General features: G+C 38.0%; 1 protein-coding gene across 2 annotated transcripts in view; it reads left to right on the forward strand.

The window, feature by feature from the left end:
- Nucleotides 1-18,003, forward strand: part of LOC142100683 (phosphatidylinositol-3,5-bisphosphate 3-phosphatase MTMR8-like) — a 30,935-nt gene extending 12,932 nt beyond the window's left edge. For both annotated transcript variants that reach the window (XM_075184397.1, XM_075184396.1), the window contains exons 5-14: nucleotides 479-607; nucleotides 1,861-1,995; nucleotides 3,106-3,238; nucleotides 6,250-6,359; nucleotides 7,681-7,806; nucleotides 9,505-9,554; nucleotides 10,779-10,979; nucleotides 13,218-13,343; nucleotides 13,887-14,013; nucleotides 14,091-18,003. In XM_075184397.1, the coding sequence (XP_075040498.1) occupies nucleotides 479-607; nucleotides 1,861-1,995; nucleotides 3,106-3,238; nucleotides 6,250-6,359; nucleotides 7,681-7,806; nucleotides 9,505-9,554; nucleotides 10,779-10,979; nucleotides 13,218-13,343; nucleotides 13,887-14,013; nucleotides 14,091-14,411 (1,458 nt within the window). In that variant the 3' untranslated portion in view covers nucleotides 14,412-18,003. The remainder of the gene's footprint in view (nucleotides 1-478; nucleotides 608-1,860; nucleotides 1,996-3,105; nucleotides 3,239-6,249; nucleotides 6,360-7,680; nucleotides 7,807-9,504; nucleotides 9,555-10,778; nucleotides 10,980-13,217; nucleotides 13,344-13,886; nucleotides 14,014-14,090) is intronic.
- The last annotated feature ends 1,980 nt before the right edge of the window (nucleotides 18,004-19,983 follow it).

A 19,983-nucleotide genomic window follows, 5' to 3' on the forward strand; every position in this document is an offset into this window, starting at 1 on the left:
CTCCCCACAGGCGGAGCCCAGGTGACGGCTACTTGCAGCCATGTTTTAAAAAGGCCCTGCCTGTTCTGTAATACAGAACTGACGAACAAATAAAAATCGCCATCTTAAATGGTGGCTGAGTGGGAGGACCAATCACAAGCCGCAATCCCTTGATTGTGGCTACTGACTTATCCTCCAGTAAAATAGAACAGTATTTCCTTGGTGGTAATGTAGCTGTAATGTGCTAAGTGCAGGTGTATAGTCAGTAGATTCAATAAATTAGTTTGAGAAACATCAATATCTGTTGTTTGCCTACATTGTAATAGAATTAGGCAGGAAATCTGATTTTCTTTAGTTTTCAGTCACTTATTAGATCTCATAAGCTCCTGAAACTGTTTTTTTGGTATGTATTTTTAAATGTTAATTAGTGGCTATTTTACACAGCGCAATGTCTTTTTGTAGGTTTAGTGGTCATGTTTTGTTCTGTTTGCTTTTGCAGGTATGCAGTACCTACCCAACTTGCCTGGTTGTACCTAAAGAAGCCTCTGAATCCACAATAATTGGAAGCTCAAAGTTCAGGAGCAGGGAGCGGTTTCCAGTGCTATCTTATTATTACAAAGACAATAATGTGAGTCACATGCACTAAAAACAATGTGACCTGTAGATATGTAGAGTGTTTGTTTAAAAAAGGAAGCATATATTTCCTGACCTAGATAAAGCAGGAAGCTGATAGGCTTTGGGCATTTCACTTTCAGTTGTCAACATGTCCAGATGAACAGTGGAAACTGTGAACATAAGATGCAGTTAAAACACAATGCAACTTTTTTTTTTTTTTTTATTATTTTAACCTGAAAGCTTTCCTCCTCTACCACTGTATGGGTGAGAATTCCTTCCCCAGTACCTCAGATCATTGTAATATAATGTGGTAGTGGCTTAAAGCTTTAAATGTCAGTGAAACTGAGACAAGATGTCAACTGAAGCTGATTGGACAGCTCATGGCAGTCAGCATTTGTTACCTAGGAGTCAATATATATGTAAGCCAATATATATCTATGTATGTCAAGGTTCTGTGGAACAGACTGATCCGAATTGTCAAACTTTGAGACCAGGAGCTACATTAAGGGGTATTTTTACTAAACTGCGGTTTTGAAAGAGTGGAGATGTTGCCCATAACAACTAATCAGATTCTAGCTATGATTTTGTAGAATGTACTAAATAAATGATAACTGGAATCTGGTTACTATAGGTAACATCTCCAAACCCACAGTTTAGTAACTATACCTCTAAGTGTTTTTGTATCTAAGGAGCAGATTCATTTCGGTGGCAGTTTTTCTTCAGAAATTTATGCTAATTTTTTCTTGTGCTCGGGAAAATGAGCAGAAATTTCTTACTGTAATAGCCGGCAATATGCGCATCTGAACATTGAGGAAATGTTTAGTGGCACCTCACATTGAATTGAATTGTCTTGGCAGTGTAATCCATAACGTATGCCCTTAAGAGTCATTGTGTAGAGTCGTCAGATGCAAGCTCAGTAAATTAAGAAACATCCCACTATAACTCCAGACTTGCAGGCTTTTCATCCGCATTAATAAACAACAATATTGTGAACGCTGCCTATTCAAAGTTCATTTATGAACAACTCACTGTGGATAACTGATTTTATAAAGTTTAACTCCTTTAACTAAGCAATTGTACGGTTGCACTGCCGTGACATCAACAACTACTTTTATAAGTGTGCTATAAGTTTTATGTTTGCATGGAATTTTTGTGATGCCTATTTATCTTTTTCTTCTATTTTATATTGATTGATGATACAAGACCTGTAAAGATTGCAGCCTTTTTAGACTTTTAATGAAGATGAGTCATGTGTTCATTTTCCAGGCGGTGATTTGCAGATGTAGTCAGCCTCTCTCTGGCTTCAGTACTCGCTGCGTGGAAGATGAGAAGATGCTCAAGATAATCAGCGAAGCCAATCCAGGCAGTCCCTTTATGTATGTTGTAGACACAAGGCCCAAGGTATCACTTGCTGAGATTGGATTGTGTTTGTGGGCACACTCTGTTTCTCTGTATGTTATTGCTTTCAGGAGACACTGCCGATACCACTTGTAAAACTGCATACCACATGCTTAGTAAATCCCTGCACAGCATAGCTGTCACATATGCAAAATAATGGTAATAAATGGCTATCACTAACTAAGTAGCAAGTGCACGGCTTGGCAGTGACCTCCATTTGTGATGGTGTTTTATATTGTTGGTGATCTTTAAAGTAGATGTTGTATAGTCCTGTAGCATTTTTTCCTAAGCCCCAGAGGAAATCTTGACAGAGTGCTTCACTCAGCAGCTGTGTAGATTATGATACAATAATGGTGACTAGAATTTGCCAAAGGAATAGTAAAAAATAAAATGTGTTCTCATTATGGCATAAACTCTCAATCCACCAAATGCTACCAGAGCATGATTATAGGCAGTTAGTGTCTGTTCCTGCACACACATCTGCTGTAGTTTCTGTTCTTCATTATTATTGTTTATAGGGGAACGCAGATTCCATTGTGCCCGATAATCGACATACATGAGTACAGTAAGCATACTTTCATACATGAAGATAGTTATGCACTTTCAGGCTCAAATAGAAATTGAGTGGTTTGCAAACAGTTACTGATAAGGGTACAAATTCAGTGGGTGTGTGCAAACAAGGCACTCGCACAGATTCAGCCAAAGCCCTGACAAGGGATGTACGAGGTAGATGGACAGTGGACTAAGAGACATAAGGTAGAGCGGACCCTGCCCGTGAGAGCTTATATTGAAACTTAGATTAGTTTTTTATTAGTACCTAAAACAGACCTGTGTTCTGCTTATACAGTGGCTCTGTCTTGTTGTACTTTTTCTTGTTCCTACTTCAAAGTGATACAGCACTATAGCATTATTTAAATTAACTGTTCTGAGTGCATTATGCCTCGACTGTGAATTATGCTGGTACCAGATATTTGGTGTGTTGGGGAATGTGCATATGTTGGCTATTGGGGGGGAAAGTGACTGGTTTTGTCTGCTGAAATGTCAAGTAATGCTTTAGGCTCAGTTGCTTCAATGTTAGACTGAACCAGCTGTCCATCAATTTGTACCCAACAGTTAAACGCTATGGCCAACAGAGCTGCAGGGAAGGGCTACGAGAATGAAGACAATTACCCTAACATCCACTTCCAGTTTGTTGGGATTGAGAACATCCATGTAATGCGAGGAAGCCTGCAAAAGCTGTTAGAGGGTATGCACTATTTATTATTATTTTATTTATTTTTTATAAAGTTTACCAAATATAATTCTTTTTATTTATAAAAACTGCAGAGAATTATTGCTCATTTTCTATTATCATGTCTGTAAATAGCATACGGGTTTATTCAGTGGGGTATTTTAAAAGACCCCATTTGGCTTTGCTCTCCTACATTGCTGCTGACTGCAATTAGAAGGAGCAAAATTATGTTTAATTTAGAGTTGGTGAAACAGATCTAGGCTTTGGCTTGTCCTTCTAGACCCAGGGCCGGCTGAACAAAATGTAGGGCTTAAGTCTGTACAGATTAAAGACTTGCCACCTTCAACACCTTCAATTGATTTTTTTTCTTTGCTCTTCGCACAGTGCAATCCTTTAGTCTTTCCTTTAGTTATCTTCACACAAATATACAAACCCACAAATATATTCCACATTTTATGCTGCTACATATGATGTATGTAGCAACGTTTATGATCAGGTTTGTTGTGCTTTTGTGACCATAAATTAAGTTTGAGTACACACTTACACTAGTGTGCTTTCCATACACCTTGTGTCCGTTCTGTCTGGGCTTTGTTCACCACACACTGACTCCAACTGGCGTTGCCCCAGAGATCATTGATTCCTATGAGCTATGCAAGCACCTCACACAGTACATTCTTAGTGAGCAATGTACAAGGCAGTAATGCTCTAACCATGGTCCATTCATTCACTTTGATTGTTGGGAACTGTGCAGACGTCCTTTGTGGGGACCGAGATCTGTAGGGCCAGTGCGTTTTTTTTTCTGCATTTAGTAGGGGTGCATTGAAACTGCCTGTGTGTACTAGCAATTATTTTAATTATTATTAAATAAGGATACACTATATTTTATAGAGAAGCATGTGTTTACATGTCTGTCTATAGGAGTGCTGTAATGACAGCAATCACTATTCTTTCTGCAGGGAGACCTTGGTGATATAGTCACAGAGGCCTCCCAACAGGTACACACCAACTTCTAGAGCTGCAGTGTCCATGATGGCAAAGATTGTCTAGCAGTTCTGTAACAGGTGCTGCCCATTGGATTGAAGCCAGGTGGTCACTGACTGCTCTTTGTTTAGGGAATCTGCTGGGAACGGAGGCAAATGGCTCCTGGCAAACAGTGAACAAAGCGCAATAGGTGATCGCTGTGCTTCAATGCAGTCATGAGAAAACTGCAATTTGCGACACTCTGTGAATTGTGTGATTAGGACTCTAATTATATTGTTGCAGTCATAGAAACTGTTGCCTATACCACCTTTTACATACACTTTATATCTGCGCAAGACATGAGTGTTCATAGTGCACATTGTTAGGGGCCTTGCTGAGCCTAAAGTGATTTCTAACATCGTCTTATTAAAGGGGTAATCCAGTTTTAGAAAACAACATTCTTCTGTTCCCTCCATGAAGCAAATAGGAGAGGTTCAAAACTATGCAATCAATTTAAGTCGGACCTTAATACCACCATCGACATGTTGCAGTCTGCACAAATATTTTTATTTAAAAATAAATAAATTTTGTTTTTAAAATCACTTTGCAGACAGGGTCAGCTCCACACTTGGGTGGTGATATTTGCTACACATTTTTGCATACTATATTTGTATTTATCACACTAATTCAATTAGAATCTGTCAGTCTATGAAAGAAAATTTGAGGGGGGAGCACTAGAAGAGGACTGAACAGACTATAACAGTGGTCGGCAACCTTTTTCTATCAGTGCGCTGGCAAAAAAATTTTGAAGCCCAGTTGTGTGTGTGTGTGTGTATGTATGTGTTTGTGTGTGTGTATATATGTATAATGTGTGTGTGTATATAATATATATGTGTGTGTGTATCGAGGAGTGCTGTTATACAGTGGTATGCCATATGCCACTTCATTTACTGTTTTGATTGACTGTCAGATTCCATTCATGTACATTATCCAGACCGCCACACTTATAGAGTTCCACTTCGACCACTGTGTATGTATGTATATATGTGTGTGTGTGTGTATGTATATATGTATATATATATATATATATATATATATATATTTGATTTTCTTATTTTACAATGCTAATATCATTATAACTTTAATAATAATGGGACCAACAAATAAACGTTCCTAATATGCCACATAGTTGTACCCCAGATAGTTATTCTTCATAATTGTGTCCCCAGTTCATTGTCCCTCATAGATGTGCCCCCAGTCATATTCTGCCACTTAGTTGTGCCCCCAGCCATATTGTGCCTCATACTTACCTTAGTTGCCAATTTTCCGTTCCACAGGAGCTGCTTCTCTCAGCTTCTTTTAGACTTCTGTCTGGCACGCCGACCTCTGCTGCTGTCAAACTAAAACAGCCACAGCAGCTCCGTTTCAGCTATCTTCGGCTGTTTTAGTTTGACAGCAGAGCTCCGCGTGCCAGACAGAAGTAGTCCGCGTGCCACTTCTGGCACGCATGCCGGGGGTTGGTGACCCCTGGACTGACTATAATATACAGTCACCTGCAACAAACTCTAACGGAATGCATTGAGATCTGGCTTGAGCATCGGGGCAGTTCCTGACAGAGGTAAACAACCCCCTATAAATGTATTCCTTTCTTTTTTTTAACATGTAATCAAGCTCTGAATTACTAGTTGCTTGGTTCCCCTGCCTGTCTCTCTGCAGGAACCAAGGGGTAGTGAGGACAGAACAAGATGTGCTCCTGAGTCACCTCACAGCATAGACACACATCAGGTATATTGTTCTGTGCTGTGTGTATTGAAGGGGCTAGTACCATTACACCATAAGATGCAGGAATATTTTAAAATACAGTTTTAGGTCCTAAAGTGCATCTTATAGTCCAAAAAATACAGAAGCATGTCTCTCATCTGCAAATCCTATATATTTTATTCAATGTACATGCATGACCAGAATCACTTAAATGATTATAGTGATTATGTTCTGCACTTCTATGTAAGGAAGACTTGATTATTACATAGGATGTGAGAAAATTGATTTCTTTCTTTCTCACTTAGCATGTGAACTGAAGAACCCATCCATGAGTAATTTCCTTACCATCCTTGAGAACTCTGGCTGGTTGCGGCACATTAAAGCTATATTGGATGCTTCCGAGTTTTTAGCTAAGGTATGTAAAATGGCCCACTTGTGTGCTTCAATTACATGTAAAACAATGTGGTAATCTTAGTAGGAAAATGAGTGGTCATAGAGAACCATGGAAGTGATGCAGTCATAGGACGCAGTCATTGATGCTTATACTCTCGTAACCCGTTTTATTGCACCTACTTTCTAAGGCACTACTCGCGATTTCTGCATTACAGAACTCCAATGTCCACTCCTGAATGCACGTGTAAGGAAAGGGAGGATGGAGGCAGAATAGACCAGATCAATAAACATTTTCAGCGCCATCAATGTAGTCTTTATAGCGATGTCTCTCCCACATTTAGAGTTCCATTAGCATAAATACTACACTGCGCTACCTTCCTTTACGTCAACAAATGAACAGACTCTTCCCAAAATTGAATGTTTAGTGCCAATCCCAGAATATTAATAACTTGGGTCCTGCATTCCAGCTGATCCGATCTTCAGTCCCTAAAGTCTGGTGCCGGCGGCACTGGTCTCCTCATAGCTGCTGGCAGCATGGTGTTGGTGGGTTACACGTTGCCTGTATGAAAAAAGCCACCTCAGCAGGAACAGTGAGTTGGTCATTTGTGGACCCTTTTAACTATTGCCAAAGCCGGCTCTTTCATGCCAAGAAGGGCAGCACAAGACCACTCCAGACATCGGAAAAGAGTGAAAACTCACTTTAAAGCCCAGGCTATCACATTTCATTTATTTTAACTTTTTTACATGAAAAGGCTCAATTCTACTAGAATAATGAAACCTTTTAATTACTCCTGTTGTAACCTTAATGTCATAATTTAGGAGAGAAATGTAAAGTGTATTCCTGTTCAAAGGAAACCTGATCTTCACCATCTCTGAAGATTTTTTATATATAAATTAAAAAAATAGGCCAAGGACCACATTCAGCAAGGAACTTTTGGACATATTTGATTAAAAATAGGCAAATGATGTCTCAAAGCTGCGTTTGCACTGTGGGTCCAACCTTTACATTTCTGTAACTTACTTTTTCTGACTTCAACCCTTTCAAGTGGAATTGATAAGTTGATTGTTCTAGTGCTTTTTACAGTATTTGCACATAAAAGTGTGGTTCTCTGTGTCGCTGGCTGACCAGGAGAGGGCATGTGAAGTTTCTCACTCTTACGTTTCAGGCTATGATATGCTCTCGCCCTTGCCAGTCTTTGGGGGCCTTGTATGTTAATGTAACCAAATTGTATGTTATACTTGTGTTATTTTTCTGATAATCGCAGCATTTTGCCTTCTATCAGGTTAAAGTGTCAGGCAAGCCCAGTGTGTAATTGTTCATTTGTCCACTTTGTTTCTGGCAGGCAGTAAGAGACGATAATGCAAGTGTTCTGGTTCACTGCTCAGATGGATGGGACCGCACAGCACAGGTGTGCTCTCTGGCTGGTATTCTCCTGGATCCGTTTTACAGAACCATTAAAGGCTTAATGGTAAGTGCGGGTTGCATAATACCAAACGTCATGTTATGTCTAATTACAGAGACCTTTTTTTTTTATTCTTAAATATTTAATTCTCTGGGGCATTAAAAGTGAGTGGATCTGTCAAGGAAGATAAATAGTAAAACATTTGATCTAAACTTTTTACTACATGCCCACGGTGATATCATGTTGTTGTACTGTGAGAGGATGATCCGGAGAGCTCTAGGAGAAAATAAATGCGCTAGTTGTGTACTTAAATGGTTTGCACTGTTAATTTGTGCAGGAGTCTCTGATTGTGTGGTGAGGGGGAGAAATTTGAAGTGACGCGCTGCAGAAAAGTGTAAACATCATACCCAAAGTCCACTATACTACCACAACTTTCTTTAAATTGAACTCTTCTATTTAACGTACTGCTCAGTGTAGCCTATTTTATGCCTCTAATCAGTCATGAGAGAGAGGTGACATTGGGACTGTCAACTGGAGTGCACACAATGTTTTCCTCTAAACGTATAGAATGATTCCTGATCTCCAGCAGTTTAGAGCTTTGTGCACACTGGAAAGGAATGTGCTGCCTTCCGCACAGCAAGAGATGCCCCTAAAAATGTGCCCTGTCCTGCCGTTTTCTCGTTTTTAGTAATCGGGGTCTGCAAATTAGAAATTTTACTTTTTCAGCTTTGGTTAAGATAAGCTGTACTTTTTATCCGCACTCACTTTTGTTTTACTAGATCATTCCCCATTTAGTAAAAAATTTGCACATGTGAAAGTTTGTGACCAAGAGTAAAGATTGTATAAGTTTACATTACTTAAAGGTAGTACTTCCTTCAGCCTGGGCATGCTACTGGGGGGTTGTTGACATCCATAGACATTCTGGGTGCTTACATGTACATGTTGTGCCCTCTTCAGCCTGAAATATGCACTGAGGGTGTCCTTGGAGGTCCTGTACATCTGTCCAGGCGATTACTATCCTCCCCGACTTGGATGATTAAAGCTTCCTCATGGGAGACTGCAGAAGCAAATGTGTCCATTACTAGCCACAGTATGATGGTGATGCCAAATTCGTTTTGGAAATAAGTGCATTTCTTAGGGCTCCTCTTGAAGATTCAAGATTTAGGGGAGATGGTAGTAATACAGTTGAAGGGGTCTTTTTCTAACAGTACTTCAGATCATGCAGCAATTTGACAAATCAAACTCCTATGTGTTGGGTGGATGTCCCATTGCACCTTTTGTACTCCCCTCCCCCCAAAGGTAAGGAGTTCACTGATGTGGTGGCTGGATGCCTCTCACTTATCCAGGGGTTCCATTACATTGATTTTTAACTGCCAGGTGGTGACCATGAATACCGGCATCTGGCACTGCGGTGAGGTTTGGTGAGACCTCAATCTGGAGAGCTCAGTGATTTGCCAGCAAACCAATTGGTATCCGGTCAAGACAACTGGTAGACCTTGAACAGACTGCTCTCTGCATCTGGAATTCTTCAAGCAGCTAGTTGCCAAACGTGGACCCTATCATCCATGATCTAAACCACAAGGCTCCACTTTATTGCTTTCAATCACTTCAGTTTCAGGTTGCCCTGAGAAGCACACATGCCCTCTTAGCTTAGTTTTTCCACTATGAAATTCAGATTTGTTTTTAATTTCTTTCATTTTCTTTTAATAAGGCCAAATTTTTATATATATTTTTTTCATAATATTTTTAAATTTATTTTCAAAGGTGCTTATCGAAAAAGAATGGATATGCCTGGGACACAAATTCTCTCAAAGGTAAATTGTTTTATGTATTCTTATATTCCTGACATATTCTGTTTTCATTGCATTCCCTCTACTTCCTCATTAACTGCATTTAATCTACTGCATAAACACAGCTCACCAGGTATAAAAACCACTAAGCAGCTATTGACCGCTTACTAACAAATTTGTGTTCAGAGTTACAAAGTTTGTCTCCTGTATTATATGAAATAGAGAGAGAGGTTTATGGACAATGGGTATCTGGATAAGTGATCTCATGTCTATATGTATTTGGCCACACATATGGTGAATTTGCCCACCAAGCATCACTGATGAATCTCTCTAGATTTCAGTAGTTTATTGCTACATGTATAGTCTACTGGTGATCTGTGTGCATTCATGTAGCTCTGCCGTTATCTGCCTATTGCTGTGACTGGACAGAATCACTTTCCACAGATCTCCTTGTGAAGATTTTAAATCCTGCAGCAAAGCCACACACATATATAGGCTCTAATAACTACATAATCCATTAAAGTGTAGTCTTGTATGGAAATGGATGTAATTTCCCTACAGAATGAACCAATTTGTGGAAATAATACATCCAGTGTTAAATGACCAAAACAAATGAGGCCAAATAGGCATTCCTGGTGGAGTGTTAGAAATAAATATAAAAAACTGCTCACACATTAAAGCAAATAACAGGGTTATCTGCAATCTCCAGTCCAGCTGGAGAGTAATGGAGACAAAGGCTGGTGGAGAAACTTTCACAATGCAATATGTACAGCTACAAATATCCAGATCTTTAGAGAAGTTTCCAAGAATGTGACATTTAGGGGGTATATTTACTAAACTGCATGTTTGAAAAAGTGGAGATGTTGCCTATAGCAACCAATCAGATTCCAGCTGTCATTTTGTAGAATGCACTAAATAAATGAATGCAAGAATCGGATTGGTTGCTATAGGCAACGTCTCCACCTTTTTCAAACACGCAGTTTAGTAAATATCTCCTTTGGACTGTTAAACTCAGCCCACTTTTTGGTGGGCAAAAAACGTGTCCTTATGGTCCCTTCTTCAGTACATTTTAGAATGGGTTATAGTGGGAAGTCCTGTGTTCCGTGCATGGCTCTTCTACAGTCTTAAAGGGAATTATTAGAATAAATATAGTGATAATAACTCTGTCTGCCATCAATGTTTTATACTTTTATTTATCCATGTAGCCAGTTGTATTTTGATGGCATTTAATATATTTATCTGCTTCAGATGTGGTCATTTAGATGCTGATCCTAAAGAAGCATCACCTGTGTTCACACAGTTTGTGGAGTGTGTATGGCATCTAATGGAGCAGTTCCCTTGTGCCTTTGAATTCAGTGAAAAATATCTACTAGAAATTCATGATCACGTCTTCTCCTGTCAGTTTGGCAACTTTATCGGTACTTCTCAGAAGGAACGCCAGGAGCTTCAGTAAGTAGCTTTTATCAGCTAAAAACAACGCACCATTGGCCTAGTGTGGATTAAAACATTTTTTTACTTTTCTCACAGAAATCCCTTTTTGCCCTAGTTCTTCTGTTGAAGTTCATTTGTCATCTGAATAAAAATGTTTAAATAGTACATTACAAACCAACGATATATTTTATTCAGGGTTTTTGTTTTACAAATCCTCCTTAAGCTGGTCGGTCATACCCAGTTCATGGCAGTACGAAAAGCATCTAGAGCGCTGTCACGATTGGTCAGACACAAGATGCAAATTTGTGACTAATTCTGAAAGGCCTTTTCCGACAGGACAGCTCTTACCACATACGCGGTCATCTGTGGTCATCCTCTGACATCTGATTAGAAGCCATCTTGGGTCCAAACTCGCTGAGATTTGTAGCCAATTAAGTCTAAAACTTGGACATTAGTAGTAAGCGCTGTTAGCTGTAGGGGTAAGAATTAATTGTAGGGCAAATTGGCCATAATTGCAGGGTATCTAGACCCCAGTTTCATGTGGGTCCATGGGCTGTTGATCAGGATATGACAATATACACAATAATCATCCCCACGCTAATGAGGCCACGTCCACTCTTTCATATTTAACCACTGACCTATATGGGCAAATCTGTCCGAGGTTGGGTTGGAAACCTGACTAGACCCATGTATGGGGAGGGAGAGATTTGGGTGGAGGGAGAGAAGGATAGAGGGGAAAATAATGATTGCGTGCAACAAATAGTGTAGTATGTTTCAGTACCAGGACTAATTTACTGGTTAAATCTGCTTACATCAGGAGTAAATAAGTGCTTATCGGGATGTAAATCCAGTCCACAGTCAGGACTTCTTGCTGTTGCTATATCCCACCTAGTGTGTGCTCCTGTGGATAATATAGTGTCTTAAAGGCACCTCAGAGTATATAATAATTAAAGAAGAATTCAGGCACTGTGTATATCCTATTCAGGTTAAACAGAAAAGAACATATATAAAAATACTTATATTCGTATGGTGAGAGGTTCCTTGATGGTTCCCCTCCACTGTTTCTCATATGTATAGGAGGATTTATTAAAAACAGAAAAAACAACACTAATAGTGTGATATTGTATGCACCTGTTATTGTTACTTTTATATTTATTTATTATAAATCATAACCCTAAGTTTTATGTATAGTTCTTGTGGACATTCAAAAATGTGACCCCCCCCCCCCCCCAAAAAAAAAATTGCTTATTAATCCTCTCACGCGTGCTGCCCCCTGGTGGAACACTTCTTACTAGAAATTTCCTTTTTGCGGTCGCAAATTAGCAAGAATCCTGTGTCTATATTTCCTCTCTCCTATTTTCCTCTGGAAACTGGTTTGGCCAGCAGTTGATTTTTGGAGAGCTGTAGAACTTATTTTTTCTTTTACAGTTGTTTACCTCAGAGTAGTATGTTCAAACAGTAATTTATTATTTTTTTTTCACATTGTTACACTGTTAAAAACAAATAAAAGCTCTAACGCAGAATAGCTAAATCCTCTCGTAGCTATACACCAGATGGTACTTTGATTCTTCTAGATTGCAGAAGAGGTCTCCTCTAGGGAATATGTATGTTTATAATGGTTTTTAAATGCTGAATCGGCTTTATCTATTTAAGGATAATGTCCTTTTATCCATATTGATTGACATTACCCATTGAATATATATTGAGTTCATACTGCATTTGTGACAAAAATAGCACAAAATGAAAATGTGAATAAATTTGCACTCAAAGAAAAGGCTGGAAAGGAGAGTCCCTCACATAACTTTAGAAGGACCCCTATTGGCACATTTCAGATATGTGCAATATGCCACTTACTTATTAATGGGCAAATAGTTTTTAGTAATAATCTACATGAGCTTGATAACATTTTAATTCAAGTGACAGACAACTTACCTAACAATTCTGGATTCCACAGTATACTGTGCTACGTTTTTACGTTTCTACCACTTTTTTAATAGCTGTTATAAAGCAAAAAGTGGTTTTTTTGATATATGTTAAAATTTGCAGAAAGATTGATGTTTCTCCTGACTGAGGCATGACTCTAGTGTATTGGCCGACCATGTGCTAAGCTTCACGTTTCTACCTGTTTTTGAACAGAAGAGGTATGAAGCACAACGTGTTTTGTTTATCCCACTGAAAATATGAAACCTCATTTTTGCTTAACTGAATATTTTTTTTTTCTTCATCAATAACATGAGTGCTTGTAATCTCCAACAGAATATATGAAAACACCCATTCATTGTGGCCATTCCTTTTGCAACGGAAGCGCGAGTTTGTGAACCCCTTGTATGTACCGAATGTATATAACACACTCCAGCCAAATACGCTCCCGTTCTGCTTCAAGTAAGTAGACCCAATGAGAACCTAATTAATGTATGCTTGCAGAATGTAAGTTCAGAAAAGGAAGCAAAGCTTTATAGCTATGTAACATTACGAAAACACATTGCACTCTTGTTGTTCAGTAGTCTTGTGTGGCTAGATTGTGCTGATCCTGTTTCTCGGACACTGTTGATTAACTGGATTACATGCAGCAATGGGATAGTCATTGTTTTGACCCTAGTTGTTTTTTGTTTTGTTTCATTTTGTTTTTGTCTTGCCCAGTTGTGATGTGATTATTATTGAGTAGAAATGATTCTGTATGGTACAATGTATTCACTAATTAAAATAATGATGCCTGGATGGGCAGCTTTGTTTGCTATGTAGTTCTTTAAACTATGAGCATATTTATAATCTGCACAGAAAAGAGCATGAGATTTTTAGAACTCTTGCCGGGTATTGGAAAATATCTTGTGTTATTTTACTACTTATTTATGGTTGTCCTGTTATATTGCATATCTGTATAGAGAGAAAAGTTTATTGAATCCTCCATTTTTCTATGCTTGCAAGGTTCTGGTGTGGAATGTACAACCGTTTTGACAAGGGAATGCACCCACGGCAGGCTGTCCTGGATTACTTGCTTGAATGCATGAACAGGAAGGCCTCTTTGGAAACAAGTGAAATTGCTATGGAGGATGTAAGTTTGTTTTGTTTTTTTGGTTATTGAAAGAATGCGTGGTCACTGCTATCTAACATTGTAATGTTCTAAAACAGAGACTTCTTGAGCAAGACAGCCCCATTCAAGATACATTGCCAAAGCACTTTGAAGCTATACAAGCAGTGAAAGAACTAGCAGATGAATTCGTTCCGGAAGGAGAAGACATTGTAGCTCATCTCTCCAATGGTTCCATGACAAATGATGACCATGTTGTCTGTCTAAAGAATGAAATCAAAGAGGAGCAGCAGGGGACCAATAGCCATTACCTCTCTGGATTAGAGGACATGAATTCATCTGCCCATAGTGTGCTACCTTCTACTGAAACAAGTAGAGCTGGCAATACCATTGACCCACAACAGTTTCCACAAGGGATGTAAAGAAGAAAACTTATAACTCGGTCACTATTTGGGAAAGGGAAGAGCGTATGACTGTCTAAAGCTCAAAGCCAGTGAGCTTTGGCAAATGTGCAGCTGCTGAACTGTAGGTCACCCACCAGGATCTTGGGGTAGCCATTATCCATCAAAGAATTTTTACAAAACTACTTCTAATTACACTGTCATAACTTGGTCTTCATTTATCCATTTTTAACTTGGCTGAAAGTGCAGACATATTTGTACCATTATTTAATTGCAGTATGTCCTGTGGAATCCTAGGTAAGTCATGTGGTGGAAAGGAACCAAGCAGGTGTTGTAATGCAATAGGAAGCACCATGACATTCCACCGCTAATCCCTGGAATTCTTATTCCATCAAGTGGGCATCCTTCACCTTATGCTTTGCCAAATGAGTCTATATTACCCAATAAATTCTTGACCTGTGGCATCATAGGTTAATGAGTAGCCTTGCCCTTAACTTTCTTTCATCACCCTTTGGTGCTGGAGGCTATTTTTTAATTTGTCTATATATTTTGCAGTATTTATATAAATGCATGAGAACTCTGATCAAATGGACAGAAATTCACATATCCGACCTGGTCAAGTAAACGGTGGACTCAACCCAAGAATGTAGATACATGTTACAAATACCTCTAACGTCATCCACTGTTCCAATAGATTGCACTTTTACCTGGCATCACTAGAACTTGATTGTCCATCATCCTCTTTTAACCAGAACCTAATTATTTTGCAAAGGTTAGTCACTGAATTATTTTTCAGTGTTTTCACAAATTACCAAAATGTTAAACCTTTCAGAGATTTACTCTGGCAATAAAGAATAGATGCTGTTGAAAAGTTTGATATGAACTGAACAACATCTTGCTGTAATGTAAGATGCTCAGATAAATATTTAAAGCCACTCCCAAATTCCAGTACATGATTGGAATAATTCTGTACACAGTGTTAGGGGTCCTTGCAGACCATTGAGATTTAAGGTTTACATTTCATTCTGGAAGACTAAATGGTGACCTTCAAAGACAATTTGAAATTCCTCTAAATTTCTTAATTTTTATTCAAAGTTCTAGAACATGCCATGTGACTTAACCTTGTTTATGTAAAGGGAAATTATATATTACTTTTGTAAATATATGTTCTGTTCAATGTTTTTCAGATCTTTATTCCAAGCAAAACTTTTTCTTAATGAAAAGTGTGATATTGTCCTGTATGTCTTTGTCCATTGATAATTGTCATGCTCATCGCTAAGAAGGAAATCAACACAACAGTTTTCATACATGTGTAATTGCATGCAGCGAAGGCATGTTCTCTGCACACGATGAGCATTGCTGGCATGTTGTACTGATGATTAAAGGGAATAACTAGTACTAATATTGTGTGGCATCCATTAAAACACAGCCATAAATTTTCATTTTGTTACATTTAATGTTTCATTACCAAGTGAAATTCATGCTATCATATAAAATGTGGTTCATATAATGTGAATGTAAGTTAATATTAGAGGGCAGTACAGTTGTACTTGCAGATTTAGTGTAAGGTATATGCACTGTGCTATGTTACCTGTTGATTGCAGCTTTTCCTACTCCTTTGGTTACACAGCATATTAGAACAGGCAATAATTAAGCAAGGTGTTAGAAAGCCTTGTGCTTTTATAAAAACCTAAAATGGAGTGAATGCATAGTTATAAACAGATGTGCCCATGAATTAAATGGATACTATTGTATGTGTTGGTTTTTTTTGTATGGCACGAGACCTCTGTTATGCCTCTGTCTTCCGTTTTAAACCAAAACTCCATTACAGCTTGTATGAATGTTTGTTTCTGGATAGAAGAGGTAGCTCAAATGAGACTCATTGACACTTGGCGAAAGTATTTTAAAATTTGTTTCTTTCTTTTGAATGTTTCTAACTGTCTGTTAGAAAATTATATACTGTCATTGTAACAGAGCTCTTTTATTAATAGATTGTAAGTCAACATTGGCGAGTTTCAAGGGACCCCTGTAGGTTACAACTCCTAGTACAAGCCAATCGTGGCAAATTGCTCCGTGTGTTTTCGCCCTAACAGAACCAACTTACAGGAAGTGATCAAAATTACTCCCTTCTAGAAAGGAGTAACCAGCAAAGTCCAATAAAGGCCCATGGAGATAATGGGGCCCACAGCTTGCTAGTTCGCCTGTGTGTGTGTATATATATATATATATATATATATATATATATATATATATATATATATATATATATATATATATATATATATATATATATATATATATATATAATTAACCCACATCAGCCTGGAAGTGTTACTTTTGTTCTCTGCTTCACACACTGGAGTGATTTCAGTTGCCACTTTCTTTGCTGTGCCAATAACTAATAGTTTGTTCATTTGATCTAGATAAATGCATTTTAACGCTATGAAGCTCTCTAAATATGGTAATTTGGTTCTATATAATATAGCAATCTGCATTTCCAAGCTGAGGAAGCTCTTACTGCTGTCTAATAAATGTACTGCATACAGGGCACTAGCTGTGTCTATCCAAAGGAGCCGGTAGTCGCACCCTGTAGTGAAAATGCTGTGTAGCTCCCTTCGGTTGTTGCACAGTAATTTGACCCAAGTGTTACTGAATGACTAAATGCAAGTGCCATTTTTATAAAATATCTGAAAGGATGCATAGGAAATCAATTTTACCTGTTAACTTATTGGCAAGATTGCAGTTATGTTATTTTGCCTGCTGCGATCATTTGGGACAATTTAAACATTGTCCAAAACGCATTTTAGTAAAACCTTACACTGCAATAGGTAACTGCCTCATTGAGTTACAGCTGCACTAACACCTACACGTTACATTTTCCTAACCTCCTCCATCACCTCGATGGAGCCCTGGAGGCCGCTCCAGACAGCAGTATTTCTCGGTGCTCCTTCATGTCTTCTCGCAGCAAAAACTGGGGGTGAGATGGGAGGACCAATCACAAGCCCTAAACAAGAGATTGCAGCTTGTGATTGGTCCTACCTATCACACCCACCCCCTGCCATCATTTTAAAGTGACAAACACAATTGATTTGATGGTTCTGTATTAAATAACCATTCTAAAACCCCTGCATGGAGCAGTCCTGGGGCCTCCGGTTGGAGAGGAGGGGAGGCAAGTAATATACAATGTGTAGCTGGCAGTGCAGCTTTACTGTATTTTAAGTGGGTTCATTGTACAATTAAATCTTCATGGAAACTGTGCCCACCACTTGTTAGTCCACATGGTTACTATCAATAGTTATTAAAATGTGAATGTTGTCTTGGTGCATATTTGGGCCAGTCTTGCCCAGCAGATAAGAGATCTCTTTTGCTTACTTAAAAATGAATTCCTACATTTAGATTAATATGTTCCGCTTCTTTTATTTATGAAATTGAGCTTGGACAATACTTAAGAAATGCATCCCCACTCTCTTTGCCAATGTTGTAAATTCTATGTACTGTAGTTCCGTACACCTTGTTGTTGCACCTGTACTTTAGTATTCTAAAATGCTTTTATGATGAAATGTTACTTTTGCCTTTTTGTTTTTCTTAAAATAAATACATTTTGGGCACTTTAGTTTGTATTTTAACCTTTTATTTCTCATGTGAAATGCAATATAATTAATAGGTGTTTTATTATCTGTTGAATATGTATTAGTTTTGGGCTTTTCAAAAAAAAAAAAAGAAAAAAAGACACACAACAATACTTTTAAGGACTCCATCAAATTGTTATGATTATTTATTTTTCTTTTGAGTAACTGATGTCCATGTTATATTGTATCTATGGTTGTTTTGTCATATACCATCCAGTCATTTCAGTGGTATGATGCACTGTCCTTTTGCAGAATATGCTCTGTCGCTATATTTAAGTTTGGTGTTGGTTGGTCTGCTATAAAGTTAGAAAGTATAAAGGGTACATCATTCTAAGGTTACTCATAACTAAGCTATGTCAAACACTCAAGTTGTCTTTAATATTTTGCACCTGCCTCAGTGGGCAAATGCATTCATATGTTTATGAACAATGCAAGGTATTCCCATAATGTGGTGTTATATATACCACAAGGTATTCCTATAATGTGTGTGTGTGTGTGTGTGTGTGTGTGTGTGTATATATATATATATATATATATATATATATATATATATATATATATATATATATTTATATTATTCTCATCATGGAGGAAGCACTGAATACCGTATCGGTTCATAAAATTAATATAGTATCACAATGGCAAAAATTCCACTGTGCAAGGCTCGTTATGATAATACAAAAATCCATATGTCCAAGAAAGAACAAAAACCAACACCAGTGCACCAAAGCACAGAAAAATAGAAAGGTTTATTAAAGCATAACATACATATTCAACGTTACAGAAACTCAACATCCGTTTCAGTCCGATGAAGTCTGAAAAAGTCATTATATCAGACTGTAGCGGACATTGGGAGATGTATGTTAAGATATTTTAATAAACCTTTATATTTTTCTGTTATTTGTTTTGTATCACTGGAGCTGGTTTCAAATCGGAGGACAACATACACAGACCTATAAACAAACATGATCGCTGCCTCCTAGTAAGCATTGTGCAAAAGCCATGGAAACAGAGTAAATGTATTGTAGATTTATTCAGTTCCTCTAATGAGATGTTATCACTTGAATCTATGTGAAATAACTTATTTGAAATAAAAGGAATATCTTACTAATATAACTTCTGAAGATATGTAGGAATTTTAAAACAAAAGATGTAATAGATCAACTAAATGTTTTATTTAACAACCAGAGCTGTTCTGTTACAGTGAGAGTTGTCACAGGACCAGCAGAATAAGATAACAGCTGTGTCCCTCTTCTGCTATCTGATCTGCTTTTAAACTGACATTTAGCAGCGACACTAACAAACCTTAATCCAAACCTGCTCTACACAATTATCAGCAGCAGAGGGTAAATTGGTGTATTGCTGCTCCTGACTACATACACTTTAGATACAAGTCACTATTTCGGTGGTACCTTATATGGCTGTTCTTAACATGCTGTGTTTTGTGTATCTTTCATTTTTTAGACATACTGTACTTGCTCTTAGGGGTAAATTTATCAAGCTCTGGGTTTCTGGTAGGTTTGAAAAAGTGGAGATGTTGCCTATGGCAACCAATCAGATTCTAGTGATCATTTAATTAGTACAGTCCAAAAAATGACAGCTGGAATCTGATTGGTTGCTATAGGCAACATCTCCACCTTTCAATCCTGCCAGAAACTCGCAGTTTGATAAATTTACCTTTTGGTCTTTGCTGCACAAATATTTGTTTCCATTACCTGTCTGCAGTATTTGGCTACACGGGTAGGATGTGTAGTTGGAACAGTGTTCTTTAAGTTGATACACCAGTAGATTTGTACAGAAGGTGACGGTCTGCAACGGGAAAATCGTTTCTTCTGGTAAGGCTATTGGCATGGAGTAAAGCTATGTGAATGTGTATTACGTTTCATATGTTGTTTGTTTTACTTTACCCAAACAAAAACGGGAAGGAATTAAATTAAAATTGCATTTGGAATTGATAAAGCCAA

This window comes from Mixophyes fleayi, chromosome 9 (assembly GCF_038048845.1).
Source record: "Mixophyes fleayi isolate aMixFle1 chromosome 9, aMixFle1.hap1, whole genome shotgun sequence".
Lineage (NCBI taxonomy): Eukaryota > Metazoa > Chordata > Amphibia > Anura > Limnodynastidae > Mixophyes > Mixophyes fleayi.